Source organism: Lissotriton vulgaris, chromosome 7 (assembly GCF_964263255.1).
Source record: "Lissotriton vulgaris chromosome 7, aLisVul1.2, whole genome shotgun sequence".
Lineage (NCBI taxonomy): Eukaryota > Metazoa > Chordata > Amphibia > Caudata > Salamandridae > Lissotriton > Lissotriton vulgaris.
The window spans coordinates 1036568546-1036585095 of NC_141695.1; the positions used below are offsets into that span (position 1 = coordinate 1036568546).

The 16550-nt window shown below is 42.2% G+C and overlaps 1 protein-coding gene across 2 annotated transcripts in view; it reads right to left on the reverse strand.

Annotated features, from left to right (window-relative positions):
- Positions 1 to 16550, reverse strand: part of GFPT2 (glutamine--fructose-6-phosphate transaminase 2) — a 112901-nt gene that overhangs the window by 5414 nt on the left and 90937 nt on the right. For both annotated transcript variants that reach the window (XM_086931468.1, XM_086931467.1), the window contains 4 exons: positions 6031 to 6188; positions 4711 to 4825; positions 2462 to 2589; positions 1055 to 1222 (listed from right to left, as the gene is read on the reverse strand). In XM_086931468.1, coding sequence (XP_086787594.1) covers positions 1055 to 1222; positions 2462 to 2589; positions 4711 to 4825; positions 6031 to 6188 — 569 coding nt within the window. The remainder of the gene's footprint in view (positions 1 to 1054; positions 1223 to 2461; positions 2590 to 4710; positions 4826 to 6030; positions 6189 to 16550) is intronic.

Below are 16550 nucleotides of genomic sequence, written 5' to 3' on the forward strand. Positions count from 1 at the left end.
AGTTCATCATATCCAATGGCACTTGTAATATGATGGACAGGATAACCGGCACATTTGTGATGGAGTAACCCATATGCCAAACTCTAAATCGGATCATTAATGACTTGCAGTCACTCACACAGAGCCCCACTAAACCTCCCAAAAAATAAATAAAAATACTCACTGGATTAACCATTAACACTATTCCAGAGTAGTGTGCTTCTAGCTGCAAAGCACTTCCATGCCTCATCAGGGAAAGTAAGCCCTTGCAATGCAATGATTTACGTAATAGTGAGAATGACAAAGCACACTCAATTCCACTCATCACTCCACACCCATTCTTACAAAGTTGCCTAAAAAAACAACTGTCCTTTGAAGGTGATAAGTAGCTTACTGCTATCTCTTAAATCCCCCTTATTTTAAGGTTAGCCATGTGATGATTGGTGAAAAACTAAAGCTTCACAGGGACATGTTTCTGCCATTCAAGAAGTTAAAGTCTAAATGTCTTGAGATGTAATTGGTATTTAGTTTTACAAGGACATATAAATAGTTCATTGAGGTACAAGACCACAATAACAGCTGTGTCAATTTCACAGAGAAAACACAAAAATTTAAATATTTGTCTCTGGATAGGCAGGCGGTAAGAAATCAGGGTATTACAAATAAGAACGTGGTAAGTTTATCCTGCACAGATGCATGCCACAAAAAAGGTTGACTTTGCACATGCGTGTTGCATGACAGAATAAAAAAAACGTTTAATCCTTAGAGTGTAGCTTTAAGGAAACAGCTTCATGCCTTGAAGTTATTTCATAAGCCAAGGGTACGAGTGTTTCTTGAGAATGAAAGAGAAAAGGAGTGGCTTAAGGGGAAATATCCTCCCCATAAAAGGAAGGACGAATAGTGTGTTTCTGTGCAATAGACACACATCTATGATGCATGTATTTCCAAATGTTAGGAGTTGAGTCCTGTAACAACAGCCCAATATTTCTAACCTGTATAGTCCGTAACATACAACACTGGATTACAACACCCCCAAGTATTTTGTATGTCTGTAAACTTCTTCCAATTCTCTCACCTGGCGGGCAGTAACCTGCTGGAGTGCATTCTGGCATTTTGTGAAACACGGATCCTTCATAATGATCATGATCACGGGCATTTGCTTGTCTATCAGGGCTAGTGGCCCATGCTTGAGTTCGCCTGCTAGGATACCTTCAGAGTGCATGTAAGTGATCTCTTTAATTTTCTAGAAAGTAATTGTACAAAACAAAGTTTAGTCAGACCAACATGAAGTAAATATAAAGACAATTTTAGAACATGTACATTTCTTGTTCTTTCTAAGAATATACCTGAAATCGAATCTCTACCTATGCATATTCTATTCTAGGATTTTGATGTGCTTTGTGGCAAAGGGGGCTAGCGAGGGAATGGTAAAAAATTGTGGACATTTAAGATAAAACAGAAAGATAGTATTAACTAACAATAACAAATTTATTTTTAAAATTGTGAAACATTTAATGTATTAATTCTTCACGATTGAATCAGAATGCGACTTTTACAATTTTTCTGTTTTGCTGTTCCAGCCCATCCCATGTATTCATTTTCATCAGACAGCATGAACAGTTTTGATTATCAAGTGTTTAGTTGGTTATTCTTCCAAAACTAAACCCCAGCCTGAGTTTTATAATCCCATATTGCTTTTAACAAGCACATTCTACTACCTTTAGTGCATTCTAGAGAGAATAATCGTGAAGCAAGTTTCCTAAACGTTATGTTGACTTGTTTTTTGCTCCAAATCTTTAGCTTGGGTTGCTAGAGAAACACAAAGGAAATACACCTGCTAACAAAAATTGGTATTTTGGTAGCAATTCCCTGAAGGCATTTAGGATTGTTTACAGAATACACATCTTATAAATAATGATCTGAAGTCTCACATATTTTCAAAGCCTAAATGAGTTGGCCTTTTCAACCTTAAGATTCTCATTGGGGATTTACCGCAATCCTAATTCAGCCATAAATGTGTTCACAATTGAATCAGCATTCTAAGTTGTAAGAGTACTATGCACTCAAGATATTAGTACGTGCACACACGTCACCAAGAAAAACGAGGCGAAAATGTGTGCAGGGAAAAGAGGTCAGGATTTGGGAAAAACATAGGAAGTTTAGAAGCATTGATTCCGAAGCTAATTACCTCGTTCTAAAGGTGAAACACCATGCTTGTGCTGTCATTTACCACTAAAAAGTACAGCACCACATAGTGCCACATGTTTTAGGAGGGGATTTACCTTATTGGGAGTGCTGCAACTCCCATAGTTTCTACTGCATGAAAACTTATCTTTATGTCTCATAATCATGTGTAGCTATGATCGATGTAGCTAGGCTGCATGTTCTATTTGAGGCATTCAGAAGTGAACATCAATAAAGCAATAAACAATAAAGGATTTATAAAAAAAAACAGTAAAACATAGCAAAATCAAAGTCTTACCAAGGCACCTTCCAAGCATGTGGCATAGTGGTATCCCCGACCCATCACAAGCAGAGAGCGCTGTTTGTAGAGTTCATGGGCCAAGTCATTGATCTTCTCGTCCAGACCAAGAACTTCTTTGATCATCTCTTTAAGATAAAGACAAAATATGTGTTATATGATTGCAAGGCACGTCATTGATGCCTTTGTCACTGTTGGCACCACACCATTAGAATATCGCTGACGGGAAGGAAGTCACGGCATAGCAAGATGTCAATATGTGTGAGTAGAAATGAGCGTGTGTGTGAATCAATATAAATATATCATAACAAGCAACAAGTACCAAAACATTAGTCTTAATGATAATTAGGGATTCCATATAAATTCTTAAAAGAGTGAGCTTTCATGAAACACATATTTGCTTTATCTTATTGCAAAAAAATCTGAGAAATTAATTGAACATTTATGTAATTGGGTCTGAATTGTTAAAAGGGAGCTACATTTGATAGTGTCATAGCATAGCAACTTAGTTAATTATATAACACAACTAAGAGAAATGGTAAACGAGCAGCTTTTATGTAATAAAAATTGGACTTATAGAACTGCATTTTAACGGAGGAGTTACTTGGGATCACGGAGGGAGCTAGGTATTAATTGCCATTAATACACCATTTAAAACGGTTAAGAAACTTCACAGATCCAATCAATTAACTTTTGCAAGATTGGGATTTGTGGATAGTAAGTGTATGCATGTATGTCAATAAAGCTTTGTTTACATAATTTGTTTACAAATTCATTTATGACATAAAGTGATACATTACAACAAAATAAACATTTTTGTTTTGAGGTGTTCAAACCTATTTGATAGATAGGTATCATTGTGCATTTCAGGTATGATGAGGAATACATTGACAGGTGCAAAATCCTCTAAGAATGACTTTTCAACAGAGATGCATGTACAACTGATGCAGGGCAGATTGATGAAGAGCTTGCATTGTCCTTGTGTTACAAGTCCTTAAGTGAAATTTACAATGCCACACAGAGCTGCACAGAGCCACCTTGCACGGCTCTGGATGGCATAGTAAATTTGGAATAACACAACACAGTGCAAGTCGCTGCCTTGGATTACTCTGCCCTGGGAAGGCATTGCAAAGGTGGAGTTTGGGTGTTTCCATGCATCCACCCATGGTTTTTACGGCACTTCCAGATTTACTAATACTAGTAAACCAGGGAATGCCGAGGCACACTTTCCCAGTGCAGCACACTTGGAAAAAGGAAACAGGCTCAGAGGATTGTTTTTGTGCAGGAAGGTGTTCCTGACTGTAATGCAGGCCCCCTTGCACCATGGTGCAAAGGTGCCTGCGTTGGCGCTTGGCAGCCACAAGTGTACTTGCTCAGAGGGGGAGCAGGAATGCGCATATCTCAGTAGACAAGATGCGAGCAAAGTTGTCTTGCATTGCGTTGTAGCAAACATTACTAAATCTGCCCTTTAGGATGCTAGTACATCGAAAAATTAACGTCACTTTTATGTAAAATCAGTGGTCTAGAACAACAGAAAGGGGTTGAAATATATATGGTGCCTTTGTCACAAAAAAAAACTAATCCAGGGACACTCCTTGTTTTCATACATTCATGTGGTATCAAAGGCTAACAGGGAAAATAGCCTTCATTGTTTAAAAGGACACATAACCCTTCTGGCACAGTAACTTATAGCACTGGAAGATGTCATGGCTCACACATACACCACTTACAGCCCCCTTGCACTTCAATGCCTGCCTTTGAGAAGATGTGAAAGTTTGATGCAAATTTCCATTTTCCACTCCTTTTGTGGCTCCTTTCTATGCATTTTCAAAGATTTGCTCAGAGCGAAGGTCTAAATTACGTCACTTCTTGTGTTGATATCAGGGTTCAAAATTACACACAATGTGACATCTTGACTTATCATCAGTGAACCAAAGGCATGTGATGTCACCGCCATCCACTATGATTCGGATGCGATGGGAGAAAGGAAGCACCTTCTGATGAGTTTGAGGTATGATATTTAAAATAAACACGTACAATGTGAAGATGAATGTAAACGAGTGACATTTTACTGTATCTATAGATTTGCCTGTATGTTAGGCACTAATTACCAATGCATACTTATAGAGTCTATAGGCTGCAGTTAATTATTGTACACCTCGTGCTAGTATCGCATGAGCAAGCCTTGATACATGTCCACTGTGCAATTTACGTTTTTTGAACAATGCATGGATGAGTCTGTAACATACCTGGCAAAGACTTCAAGCCATTTATAATCTCCTGTCTTCTTTTCTGCAACGAAATGCGGTCCTCGGACATCATCAGCCCAAAAAGCACTAAAGCGACGAACTGACTAGTGTATGCCTAAAAGAAATCACAATGAAAAACATGAAAGTTCGATTCGAGTTTATCAGTGAGCTGCAATCTGTAGAAGTTCTAAAGCATGACTGACTGCCCTATCGATATCACTCTACAAAATGACTATGATGTGACACCTGTTTGGAGATGGACACTATTATATACACGCGCACACACACATGTGTGTGCACACACACATATGCACACACATACATACACATTTGAAACACAGCTACATCCCTGCAAGGCTGAATTTTGAAGATTCCCCTATGTAGTACCGTTTGACATTCATGGCTGGAACATGCCCTATTCTAGGCACCTCTAGCAATGATAGGTCTTCTGAGTAATGGGGCTGTATGTCAAAATGTCGAATAAAAATACATCAGCCTGCAACAAAGTAGATAGAAAGATGTCGACGTGCACAATATCGACATAGTAGGAGAGGGAAAATGTACTATTCTAACATCATATCTACTTGCCTTTACATATTCTGCAAGCAGTATTTCACTGCATGTCAATATCTTGTATTGGAAATTGTTGTAAATCCTTATTTAAAAGTTGACATTCTGGTACCTCGTCGAGGATCTCTGACAGTATCTCTAGGGTAATTCACTAAACAGACAGCCAACAATGGGCAAGTATACACACATTTACCACAAAGATATACCAGCTCTGTAGTAACATTTCATAACATTAAAGATGAATACACGTCTGTAATGATAAGGCTAATGGGATCCTCACTAGATATACTAAATAATTACTTGTTTCAATTATTCACGTTGTAAAAAATATGTAGGTCTCCGGAAATAGGTAAACATATTAAAGGAGACTTTAGACTGGGACCAAAAATTCAGGCAAAGCTTTTTAAACAATGTTTCTGATTGTGTGACATGGAATGGGGCAAGGAAATTGTAAAACACAAATAAAGTTAACTGATTTTGCCTAATCCTGTTCCTCTTTTTCACACTCTAAATGCGGATAACAATATTTTGTCATTTCTTATTATAAAAACAAAGACAAATCACATGCAACCTGTATAGTTGGTGTTTTGTGTTAATGCAAACACTGTTTTCTACTGCATATGAGACAATACACAAAGACCTGTGTAAATGGATTAGACTTTTTTTTGCACTGGTGCAAACTTTCACTACTATGACGCCAATACTAATTAATTAATTGTCGTTATTAGCATTTCTAATTGTTTTACACACCTTTGTGCTTGCCACACCAATCTCCGGGCCTGCATTGATATGTACTCCACAGTCTGTTTCTCTTGATATTGAACTTCCCACCGTGTTTGTTACACCGCACGTCAAAGCGCCCCGGTCCTTGCAGTACCGAAGAGCCATAAGAGAATCTGCAGTTTCGCCTGTTGTACAAATCAACCATCGAATTTAATTAATATTTCCATAAAATAAAAGTGTAAAATGCATCATGGATAAAAGGTCACCAAAAGCAGGTCTAGAGTTTTTATGCCAGAGGATCTCTAGAAGGTACACAATACGGCACCTCAGATCAGTGAAATAGAGATATGTTATAGCACACATGACTGGTGAACCCACCACAAGAGGGGGTTTGTAACCAATGCATTGTTTATTGGTGAGGCCTAGGGTCCACTTCTAGAAGTAAATTTGCCAGAAAAAACATATGAAGGGAGGCAAAGGGGCGTAAGCTAGATACATTCAAAACAATAAAGCTGAAAGAAGAGTTAAATATTTGTTAGTAGAATTGTGCTCTCTGACATCCTCTCAAAGCATGTTTTTGAGATAATGCCAGTGGATAACTTTGGAAATTCCAGAGGCAAACAGTGAAACAATAGGACAATTCATGGAAACTTGCTATCTCCCTGGCTCTAATTTCCGTATTACACTTGTGATGCCTCTAGTTAAAAGTGATAATAAAAGAAGCATTTGCAATGCAGTAGGTCTCACATTTGCGAGAGTTTAAGCTGTTGGCTTTGTAAATGACAATGCCTTTATTTATATGTTTTGATAATTAACACATGAATACAATTAATTGTCATGTACAATGCCAATAGCTCAAACTCTTGTAAATGCGAGACCTATTCAAAGAACCGGACGCTATTATCCTGTGCAGCTTAGAAAGTGAAAGAGCGCATGGCACGCTGAATGTTGCATGAAAGAATATTGTGCCTGCAGAAGGAGAAACACATTAATGAAAATAGTGCTAATAGACTAAATAAGACATACTGCAAAGGAAGCCCCGGAAGGGAGTGCCAAGGTGCCATCTAACAGACGGCGAGCTATAGGTACATAATAATGGCAGACGGTGCACTACATACATGCAAGCACATGAGCACAAGCAGTTACAAGTGTCACAAAATAGCTATCAAACGTAGACACATTCAGTGGGAAAGTGTCCAGGCAGTTTGGGCTGAACTTTGCCTTTTGGTTAGGTAGTATGCTGAGTCAAATATAGTTGATCCCTGCTGTGGCACGGTCTGAATTGCACATGGTTGGTCCTTGCCTGCAATGTTATAGACTAGCTAACGAAATGTGCGCCTGAATGTGATTGAATAATTTCCAGTGTCTAGAACTGGTCCTAACTTTTTCACCAATCAGTTTTTTCCAGCTTTATGGCTGTAGTGCACACAGTTTCCCCTTCACCATCAACACCAGGATGTACCCATCTTTCATGCTAGACATGAAGAGACTTGTCACTCGAAGAGAGGTTTTTTAACTTTATCTTGGTCAGCCAAAACTGTGAACAATGAATGCAGTCACTTCCAATGGGTTGTCTGTGCCTTCCTTTCAAAATGCCACCTAAGCCTTGGCACGTTTCTCAGTGAAAATGTAGACTTGGGATCGATTCTAGAAATCTTTCGGATAAAGTGTATATGTGCACCCTGCTTTGTCTCAATTGCAGGTGTGAGGGGGATTCCCCGTGTCATTTTCTCTGCTACTTACAGACTCTTATTTTTGGAGTACATGTTATTTTATATTCACCCGAACCCTTGTAGTCAGAGTTGCCTTCAACATGCAGTATAAACCCCCATAGCAAAGCATATCAGAGCTAAGAGACATCCAGACCCCTTTGAAATAATGCAGATGAAACCTTCCCAGCTGCACACAATACTCCCCTTCAGACAGTGGCTCACACTCAGTTGGGGGTTACTAGTTCTGAAGAAGGCTGCAAATACTTTAGGACAAGGAGCTACCCCTCCCAAAGTCGGGTCTATTTATTCGTCCACTTGAAGGGAGAATATATCATTCATGCATTTCAGCCTTCTCTTCCTCACTGCGAAACTCCAGGCCTGAATTTCCCCATTAAACCTGTTGTCCCACACCAGCCAACCCTATAAGCAATGACCTTAGACTGACCTCCTGCCTCACTGAGTCACTGCTCTGGAGCTCGCGCCTCCACACATTTCTAGAGTTTGTGAAGAAGTAAGAGGGCTGTCACTTGTCTCAGTACAAGTATCATCTCACAAGTACCCCTTCATGTTTTACATAACTATCAACACTGCGGGTCACCCTACCTAGTTCATTAAAATTAGACTTTTCTTCCATAGATATTAAAAACCCAAAGCACTGATGAGATTCGAACTCAGGATCTCAAGTTGACTAGACGGGCGCCTTAACCAACTACGCCACAGCACCACCTGTGAAGGAGATGTTCCTAAAGAGTAAAGCAGTCTGATTTGCAGTACAGTGACATGACATTTATATAGTGCTTTGCAGCCCCGCCAGGTCTTAAGCGCTTCCTAAAATTGTTATGCAAGCAGCAACCCTTTTATACATTTCTTCATATTCTTCACTGTAACGTGTTAGTGTTTTTTTTTGTTTTTTTGCAACAGCGGGGTGAATATGAGAATAAACTAACAGTTGAATCAGGGGAATTGCGAAGCAAAAAGGGAGGGGCAGGCGTAATTTCCGTGTGACACAAGTTGCCTCGTTACCACCCTAAAACCAGAAAAGGATATCCTTTAGTGAAGAAAAAAAAGCATTGGAAATGCAATAGGTCTCGCATTAGCTTAAGTTAGAGCTATTGGCGTTGTGAATTGCGTTGTAAATGACCATGTTTTTTAACCATGTGTTAGGGAGTGTATGTGTTGTGTTTGTATTGCTGTGTAAGCACCGATCTCACTTTTTTAAGTGGTTGCAGTTGTTAGTCTACAGCAGAGGTCTTCAAACTTTTGTAGGTTGAGCCCCCCCAGCTGAATTTTTTTAGATGTTGGGCCCCCCCCCACCACCTGACAGAAATTTCTGGACTCGACTGCCAGGCGCACATTCCGGGCATATTCAGCGAATAACATTCAATACAATAGGTTTTTTATGGTTGTAGCATGAAGCAAACATTTCTTTACAAATAGTAATAGACTCCCTCACATCAATTACATTAAAAAGAAATTAAACAAAACGGTATTTACAAGAATTTGTTTAGGAATTATTCCAGTCCATCAGGGAAAAAACAGAACTGTCTCTATCAAGGGGCCCCTGGAAGGCTGGATTGTAGTGCATTTAGAGGTCTCCTTTTGTAATTTAGGATGAAAACCTTAATGGGGCACGACATGCCCATACTTGTGTACAGGGGTGAGTGAGGCGACCATATGAATTTGGGTGCGCATGTTAGTGCAGAGAGGGACGAATGAATGTATGGTTAATGGTGGGCTTATTCGAGTGAGATTGCAGATTGAACAGAGAGGGTGACAGGTGAGTGAAGTGTCACGAGTGCAGGTTGAGTAGTGTGCTCGTGTGACTGCAGGGTGAGGTACAGGGTGAACAGCGCAAGTTCTTTGTGAGTGCAGAGTGATCACTGTGAGTGGAGGGTAAGGGGGTGAACGGTGTGAAAACATAGTGATCAGTGTGAGTGCAAGGTGAGAAGGTGAGTGGGTGAATAGTGTGAGTGCATGGTGATCAGTGTGAGCGCATTGTGATCACTGTGAGTGCAGAGTGATCACTGAGTGGAGGGTAAGTGGGTGAATGGTGTGAGTGCATCGGGGTCAGTGTGAGTGCTGGGTGAGAGTGAAAGTGAAGGGCGAGAATGAGGAGTGAGTGGTCTGAATGCAGGGTGCATTCCTAGACACTTAAAGTAACTCAGCATGTTATTGACGGCAGCGTAGGGTTTCAATGTGTTAAACTATTGCTATTATGGCAGTAAACAGGGATCAGGGTGGAGCAAATAAATAATGTGCTGATCCCTCAACAAACTTCCATTCTTATGATTAGGGTTGCCAGCTCATTATTTTGATGTCACAGATGGTATAAAAATAATCAGTCACCTAAAGATGTATTTTCAGCACTTGTCTGTGCATACTTTGAACAGCAAACATAAATAGAAAGAACTTTTGTTTTCTAGAGCTGCATGAATGATCCATGACTGATAATAAAAGTGAACAAAGATAGAAAAGTCACATTACAAATGAATCAACAAAAAGAAGGGGGGACCGAGAGCTCGTTAACATATACAAATGAATACATACTTCTTATTTATAACTATATTTAGCAACTTGCAAGCTGTTTAAACAACACATGACTGACTGGTATTTTGTGTGGCTGTCTGTGTAATTTAAAAAAAAACTTTCAGGGACGTTTTAAGGATTTTTGGGGCCCCTGTTCGGACCAGCTTTGTTTTTATGAGCCAGGGAAAGGACGGCAAGCACTGGAAAGATGTCCGAGAGACACGTAGTATTGCCACTAATAGTTACCTCAATCATGCAAGTTACATGCGCATACATGACACGGTCAAAGGCTACACACGCCCATTCTACTGTTCACCCACTCACACTTGTTCACTCACTCAATCATACATTCTCATCTAACTACCCTTCCACTCATTCACCTAATTCACATTGCAATTCCCACTCACTGTTATATTTTCAGTCATTAAAATAGGTTATTGAAGACAGTAGGTTGAATTTCAGTCAACTCATGGTGTTTTAACAAGCTTTTGTCTATCCACCTTATCATTCTCACAGTCATCCACCCGGTTACTCACTCAACTACTCACTTAAGACCATTCCCCTACCTATCTACCCACATCCAACAATTATTTCACTTTCTCCCACCTTACATCATTCACTTACTCACTCATATTCACCCATCCGTATCAAGCTTCCTATGGTTATCCAACCAATTCATACAACCAGTCGTCAAATTTACCTACCCACACAGTCAACCCCCACATTCAGTTACTCACCCATTCACACTCTCATACACCAAACATCACCCATTGAGTAACCAACAATTTCATTAATAAAAATCTACACTAAGTGGCGTTGTTAGTGCCTGTTTTATTCTCCCTGCTGATTACATCTAGCAATGTCTACTGCCACAACATTAAGCACATTTGATCTGCAAATGAGATAAAAGAACCATCTGTAGTTGTAACAGAAGGTTGTTTTGTACTGACCCCATTTGTGCTGCCGAGAAGACAGCACAGCAGTTAGAAAGGAATAGATTTTGACTTTTTTCTCCAGCTTATTTGTGGAGTTTTTTTGAAGGAGCTGCTTATCCGGTCATCTTCCCTGAAAACTTAACGTTACCTCAGAAACATCAGGATTTCTTTTTTTACAGTTTTTAACTTTTATTTAGTAGGAGCTTGACCCAAAGGGGTTTTATGGCTTTTTACATGAGCGCCAGTTATGTTACACAAGCACATTTGTGTTGTTTTTTTTAGGCAGGGTTGACTAAGTGATTAGCCCAGAATCACAGAATGTTAATTAAGCTGACCCCATGACCCTAACTAGGCTTTCCAGTTCCACAGTCTTTTCATCACACCTTTATTAATATTTCCAAAATGTACAGCTTTTTGTGTGGCGCGATATAAAGATGAAAAACGGTTTCAAGCCTGATAAACTTCACTAAACCAAGACGTCCAGAATGCAGGTTTGGACATTTCTCACCTCAGACAAACCTGTTCTACTTAGTGAGGCGCATTCCTACTTGTATGATAATGTTTCCAGTGCCTTTCCTGCTTCATAAGTGAAACTGAACTCCCCTCAATGTGCTGTGATTCTTGCACTGTCTGTCCCGCTGTATGTTCCGTTTCTTTATGTGACGCAGCTCCCACATTTATTTGCCTCCGTTATTTATGGTGTTCAGGCAGCTCGCAGTGCAGTATCGGATGAATTCTCAAATATGCAAGCTGCCACTAAGTATGAAAGAGCCCGTCCTGGGATGGCCGTAAACACAATAACTCAAGCCTAAATTGACGCCACAGACTGACGTAATAGCTTGGTCTGTGGCGCCTTTCGCATGCTTCCTAAACCCATCCTTTCACAGATCGTCACAGGGTGAGGTGTGGTCTGTGAGAAAGTGTCACTCGTATTTATTGATATGTCTCTCGAAATAACACTGAAATTATGAAAATGTCACACACAGCATTCTGACGCCTTGGCAGCTATGGATAGATAAGGAGCTACAGTATAACAATTACTTACCCAGCATTATCTCGCACATTCCCTGTACCCCAGGTTGTAATTATTCCCAGTAAAAGAACTGTGTTCCCAGAAGCACCTCACACGTACCTTGTTCTCCTGGGCACAGACAGTCAAGCAGTACAGTTTGTAGTGAAAGCTGCGATCCCATCAGTGCCTCACACATACCTTGTACTCTTGGGCAGCCTCCTCGGTGGTCTCTAAAATTGTGCCGCCCGGGGCGGACCGCCTCCCCCCACCCCCACCCCCCTAGCTACGCTTGCCTCCCACTGCAGCTCGAGCATGTCACCTACAAATTAACCCCCTCCTGGGAGACTTAGCAACACAAAAGATGCCATCGATCTCCCCTCCCTCCCCCTTTCAAATACCGGAGTCCTCCAAGAAGACAGGGAAAGCAGGGAACAAAGGTCAGCGTGGAGTGCGCGCCCCCCCTGGGAAGGTGTCGCGCCCCCCCAGGGGGGCGCGCCCCACAGATTGAAGAACACTGGTCTACAGGCAGTGACTGAGCGGGTCTGGAGTAAGATCCGTAACCTAGAAAGCATGTGGACGTCACACTCGGGGAAATTAAAAGGTGTGTTTATTTAACTGTTAATATTTTGTAATCTTTTTTATGTAAGAGGAAAAATTTAGTGTATATGAATGTTTAATAAAACGTATAAACTTCTAGACTTTTACAAAAATGCAAGCCATTATTATGGACATGACATAACAACATGCTCTGTGTCTGTTCTCTGTTCCCATTCTGAATAAATAAATGTCTGCTGTGCATGTGTATTCTTTGCAAACGTGCTCTTTTGCAGCCTGCCTTTTGCTGCTGGAGGAAGCCTCTCTGCGCCATTCCAAATGGCGACCTAATTAAGAAAAGTACGCGTTCAATGTATTTTATTAAGCAAGTTTAGAAATACTTGTCAGATTGTACAGCCCATTATGCTTGGACTCGTGCGATGAATCCGCGCGGCAAGCTGGCTGCAATACGAAGCGCGGGAAGTGAAACAAAGCGGCCAGGAGCAAGCGCTTCAGTGCGCCCTTCTAGGCACTAATGGGAGCCTAGCATCGTAACCAGCAGGCAAGGGCTATCACATAAGAGCGAACAGAACTTAGCAAACGTTCTTCCTGTCCTGAAATTAAATGTAAAAAATTGCTTTTTGTAGATGACCCTTGCCCTCGTGACCTCTTTCAGCTTCTGGCTGGCTATTGAAAGAACCTTACTGATAATAATAACTGTAAATCAGGTAAAACTAATTAAAAAAAAATATTTTTACATAAATGCCACCCTTTTACAGTCTGATCTGTAGCGCAAGGGTGTTGGTAATGCATGTCAGGAAGGGGAGGAAGGGGGGAGGAGCATGCGTGGTTAGGGAGTGGGGTTGAGATTGTGGGCTCCATTTCCTCTTCACACTTCTGAGGCGCGCACTTCCGCTGCATCCTAATTACGGACAATAAATCATGTTGATCGGATAATAAAGAGAGACAAATATGACCAGCAGCTGAGCATGATTTCCATCTAGCTGTTTTAAAAATGTAAATACCTTTTTTAGGCAATAATTCACTTGCGTGCCACCAAGATTAGCAGATGGATGCAATACGCCTTTGCAGGGTAGCGCCATGTGCAAGGCGCGGCGTGTGAGCTACATCCTCACGATTTCCACAGGTTGCAGGAGATTCTTTCTTCGCGCCAAACTTTATGCACAAAGACTCACATCTGGTTCCAGGGAAGTCAGCAAATAGCTGCCCTGGCATAGTGTGTTATACATACATCTATGTTCTCTGACAGCCGGAAAGCAGCCTGGTGTGCCCTGGGCCGCTCAAATAGAAACTCATTGACAGCTGGTAACATTTATGTTTTAATCAGCATGCGATGGCAGCCGGCCTCCCCCCTATGCCAGCTCTTCACTTACCCCTCACCGCCCAACCCTTTGCGGCACGGAACAGCAAAAACCTATCAGAGGCTATTCCCATAACCCTCGCACCGTGCAAATTCCGTGGAAACATATCTCTGACACCCCCGCCCGCCTACCCTCCTTACAGTAAAGATTGCCAACAATGCATGTCCATGTTGTGGTCGTTGTTGGCCGCAGTTTTGTTAGGGTTACACACATGCTGGTTATACATTTGTCATTTGTGAACTGCCGTATGTTGGTCATAAGTCATACATGTCATAAACATAGAACAACATCTTTGGGCCGACTCTGGGCCCGTACCTTTGTGTTACACATCAGTTCGTAAATGGCACCCCAAAAACCAGCTCCTTTTGTCAGTCCTTGGTGGTCCTCTTTGTTGGTTATTTCTGGGTTCACCATTGGTTGGTCACCCACGCCTTCTGCGTGTAGTGAAGGGTAGCTTTTCTCTCTGGCGTTAGGCCCTCAGCTCGCTACCTTTTGCGCCCTGCCATCCGTCCGGGTCTGGGCCGCGAGTGCCGTCTCCTCTTGCTACTCCCCTCCTTGGTGCGGCCATCTCACCCTGCCGTGCGGCTCCAAAAGTGAGTTGCCCTCCTCCTACACACCGCCCGCCGGTGTGTTTCCTTAGCCAACCATTGTACCAATTTCCGCAAATGCCCTTGCCACCGCCCAGCCCTGCGAAACTGCTGCTCCTTAGGTGTGGGTCTGCAGAAGTTCGTCAGGTGCGCCGCTCTCCCTGCTCCTCGACGAAGTTGAGAGCTACCTGGGCGAGCGGCGACTTATATTCGCCATCCTCTTACCTTGGTGCTCCGGTGAAGCCCCCTGATTGGGGGGTTCAAACATTGGCACCCTTCTGGCGCCACTGGGCACTCTCCGACTCCTGGCGGGCGGCGCGAGGCGTGAATCTCCCCTTGGCTTCTGGGCGTTTTAAAGCGCCCAGAACCGGTTTCCCACTGGGGGCACGGCGCGGGTTATGGCGCTGGCCCCTGAGCCCCCCCCCCCCCTTCCGGGGGGGTGCGGCGGCCTCCTGCAAAACAAGAGCTGCAGCTAGGCCACGAAAGTGAAAGCATTTGTAACCTGACCCAAACAGATGACAGGCTGCGTGTGCTGCTGTAGCTGATGACTTTGGAGCTGGAGAACAGGGTTCGATCCTCGGTGTGGACTGCATTATTTAATTATTAAAAAATAAACATCGATCTCGGAGGAGGGGTGGGGAGAGTCTAATAAAAAAAATAATACACATGGAGGGCTAGACAGATACTATAAAAACAAAAACGGTTGAGAAAGACAAATGTATCATCTGAAACCAAATCCAACAAACGGTGTGAAGAGGTGGCTCAACACGTAATGCTGCTGACTTTGGAGCAGGAAAACAGGGTTCGATCCTCGTCTGAATAAATTAAACAGGGGTAAGTGCAGGAAGCTGCCAGATGTGCAAAGGAAAAAATTAGTCCCTAAATAAACAAGCATTTGAAATGCAATAGGGCTCGCATTAGGAAAGTTTGAGCTGTTGGTCTTAAAAATCAAAGTTTTTTAAATTTATGTGTTATTCTTTAAAATAGCTAAATTAATAGCTTTGTCATTTGCTATGTTTTGTTATGTATGCTAAGTTTTGTTGGGTTTTGTTATGCTATACTATATTTTGTTTTGTTTTGCTATGTTTGTTTTGCTGTTTTGTTTTGCTATGTTTTGTTTTGCTATGTTTTGTTATGCTATGTTTTGTTATGCTATGCTTTGTTATGCTATGTTTTGTTGTGTTTTGTTATGCTATGTTTTGTTGTGTTTTGTTATGCTATGCTATTTTGTGTTTTGCTTTGCTATGTTTTGTTTTGTTATGCTATGTTTTGTTTTGCTATCCTATGCTTTGTTTTGTTATGCTATGCTATGTTTTGCTATCCTATGTTTTTTTGTTATGCTATGCGGTGTTTTCTCATGCTATGCTATGCGATGCTATGCTATGCTGTGTTTTGTTATGCTATGCTATGCTATGTTTTGTTATGCTATGCTGGTGAGGGTGAGGGGTGTGAGGGTGAGAGGGTTGTGAGGGTGAGGGGGTGTGAGGGTGAGAGGGTTGTGAGGCTGAGGGGTGTGAGGGTGAGGGTGAGGGAGGGGTGTGAGGGTGAGTGAGGGGGTGTGAGGGTGAGTGAGGGGGGGTGAGGGGTGTGAGGGTGAGGGTGAGTGAGGGTGAGGGTGGGTGAGGGGGTGTGAGAGGGGGTGTGAGGGTGTGGGGTTGAGGGTGAGGGTGAGGGTGAGTGAGGGTGAGGGGGTGTGAGGGTGTGTGAGGGTGAGGGTGTGTGAGAGGGGGTGTGAGGGTGTGGGGTTGAGGGTGAGGGTGAGTGAGGGTGAGGGGGTGTGAGGGTGCAGGGTTGAGGGTGAGTGTGAGTGAGGGTTTGTTAGGGTGAGGGTGTGTGAGGGTGTGGGAGGGGGTGTGAGG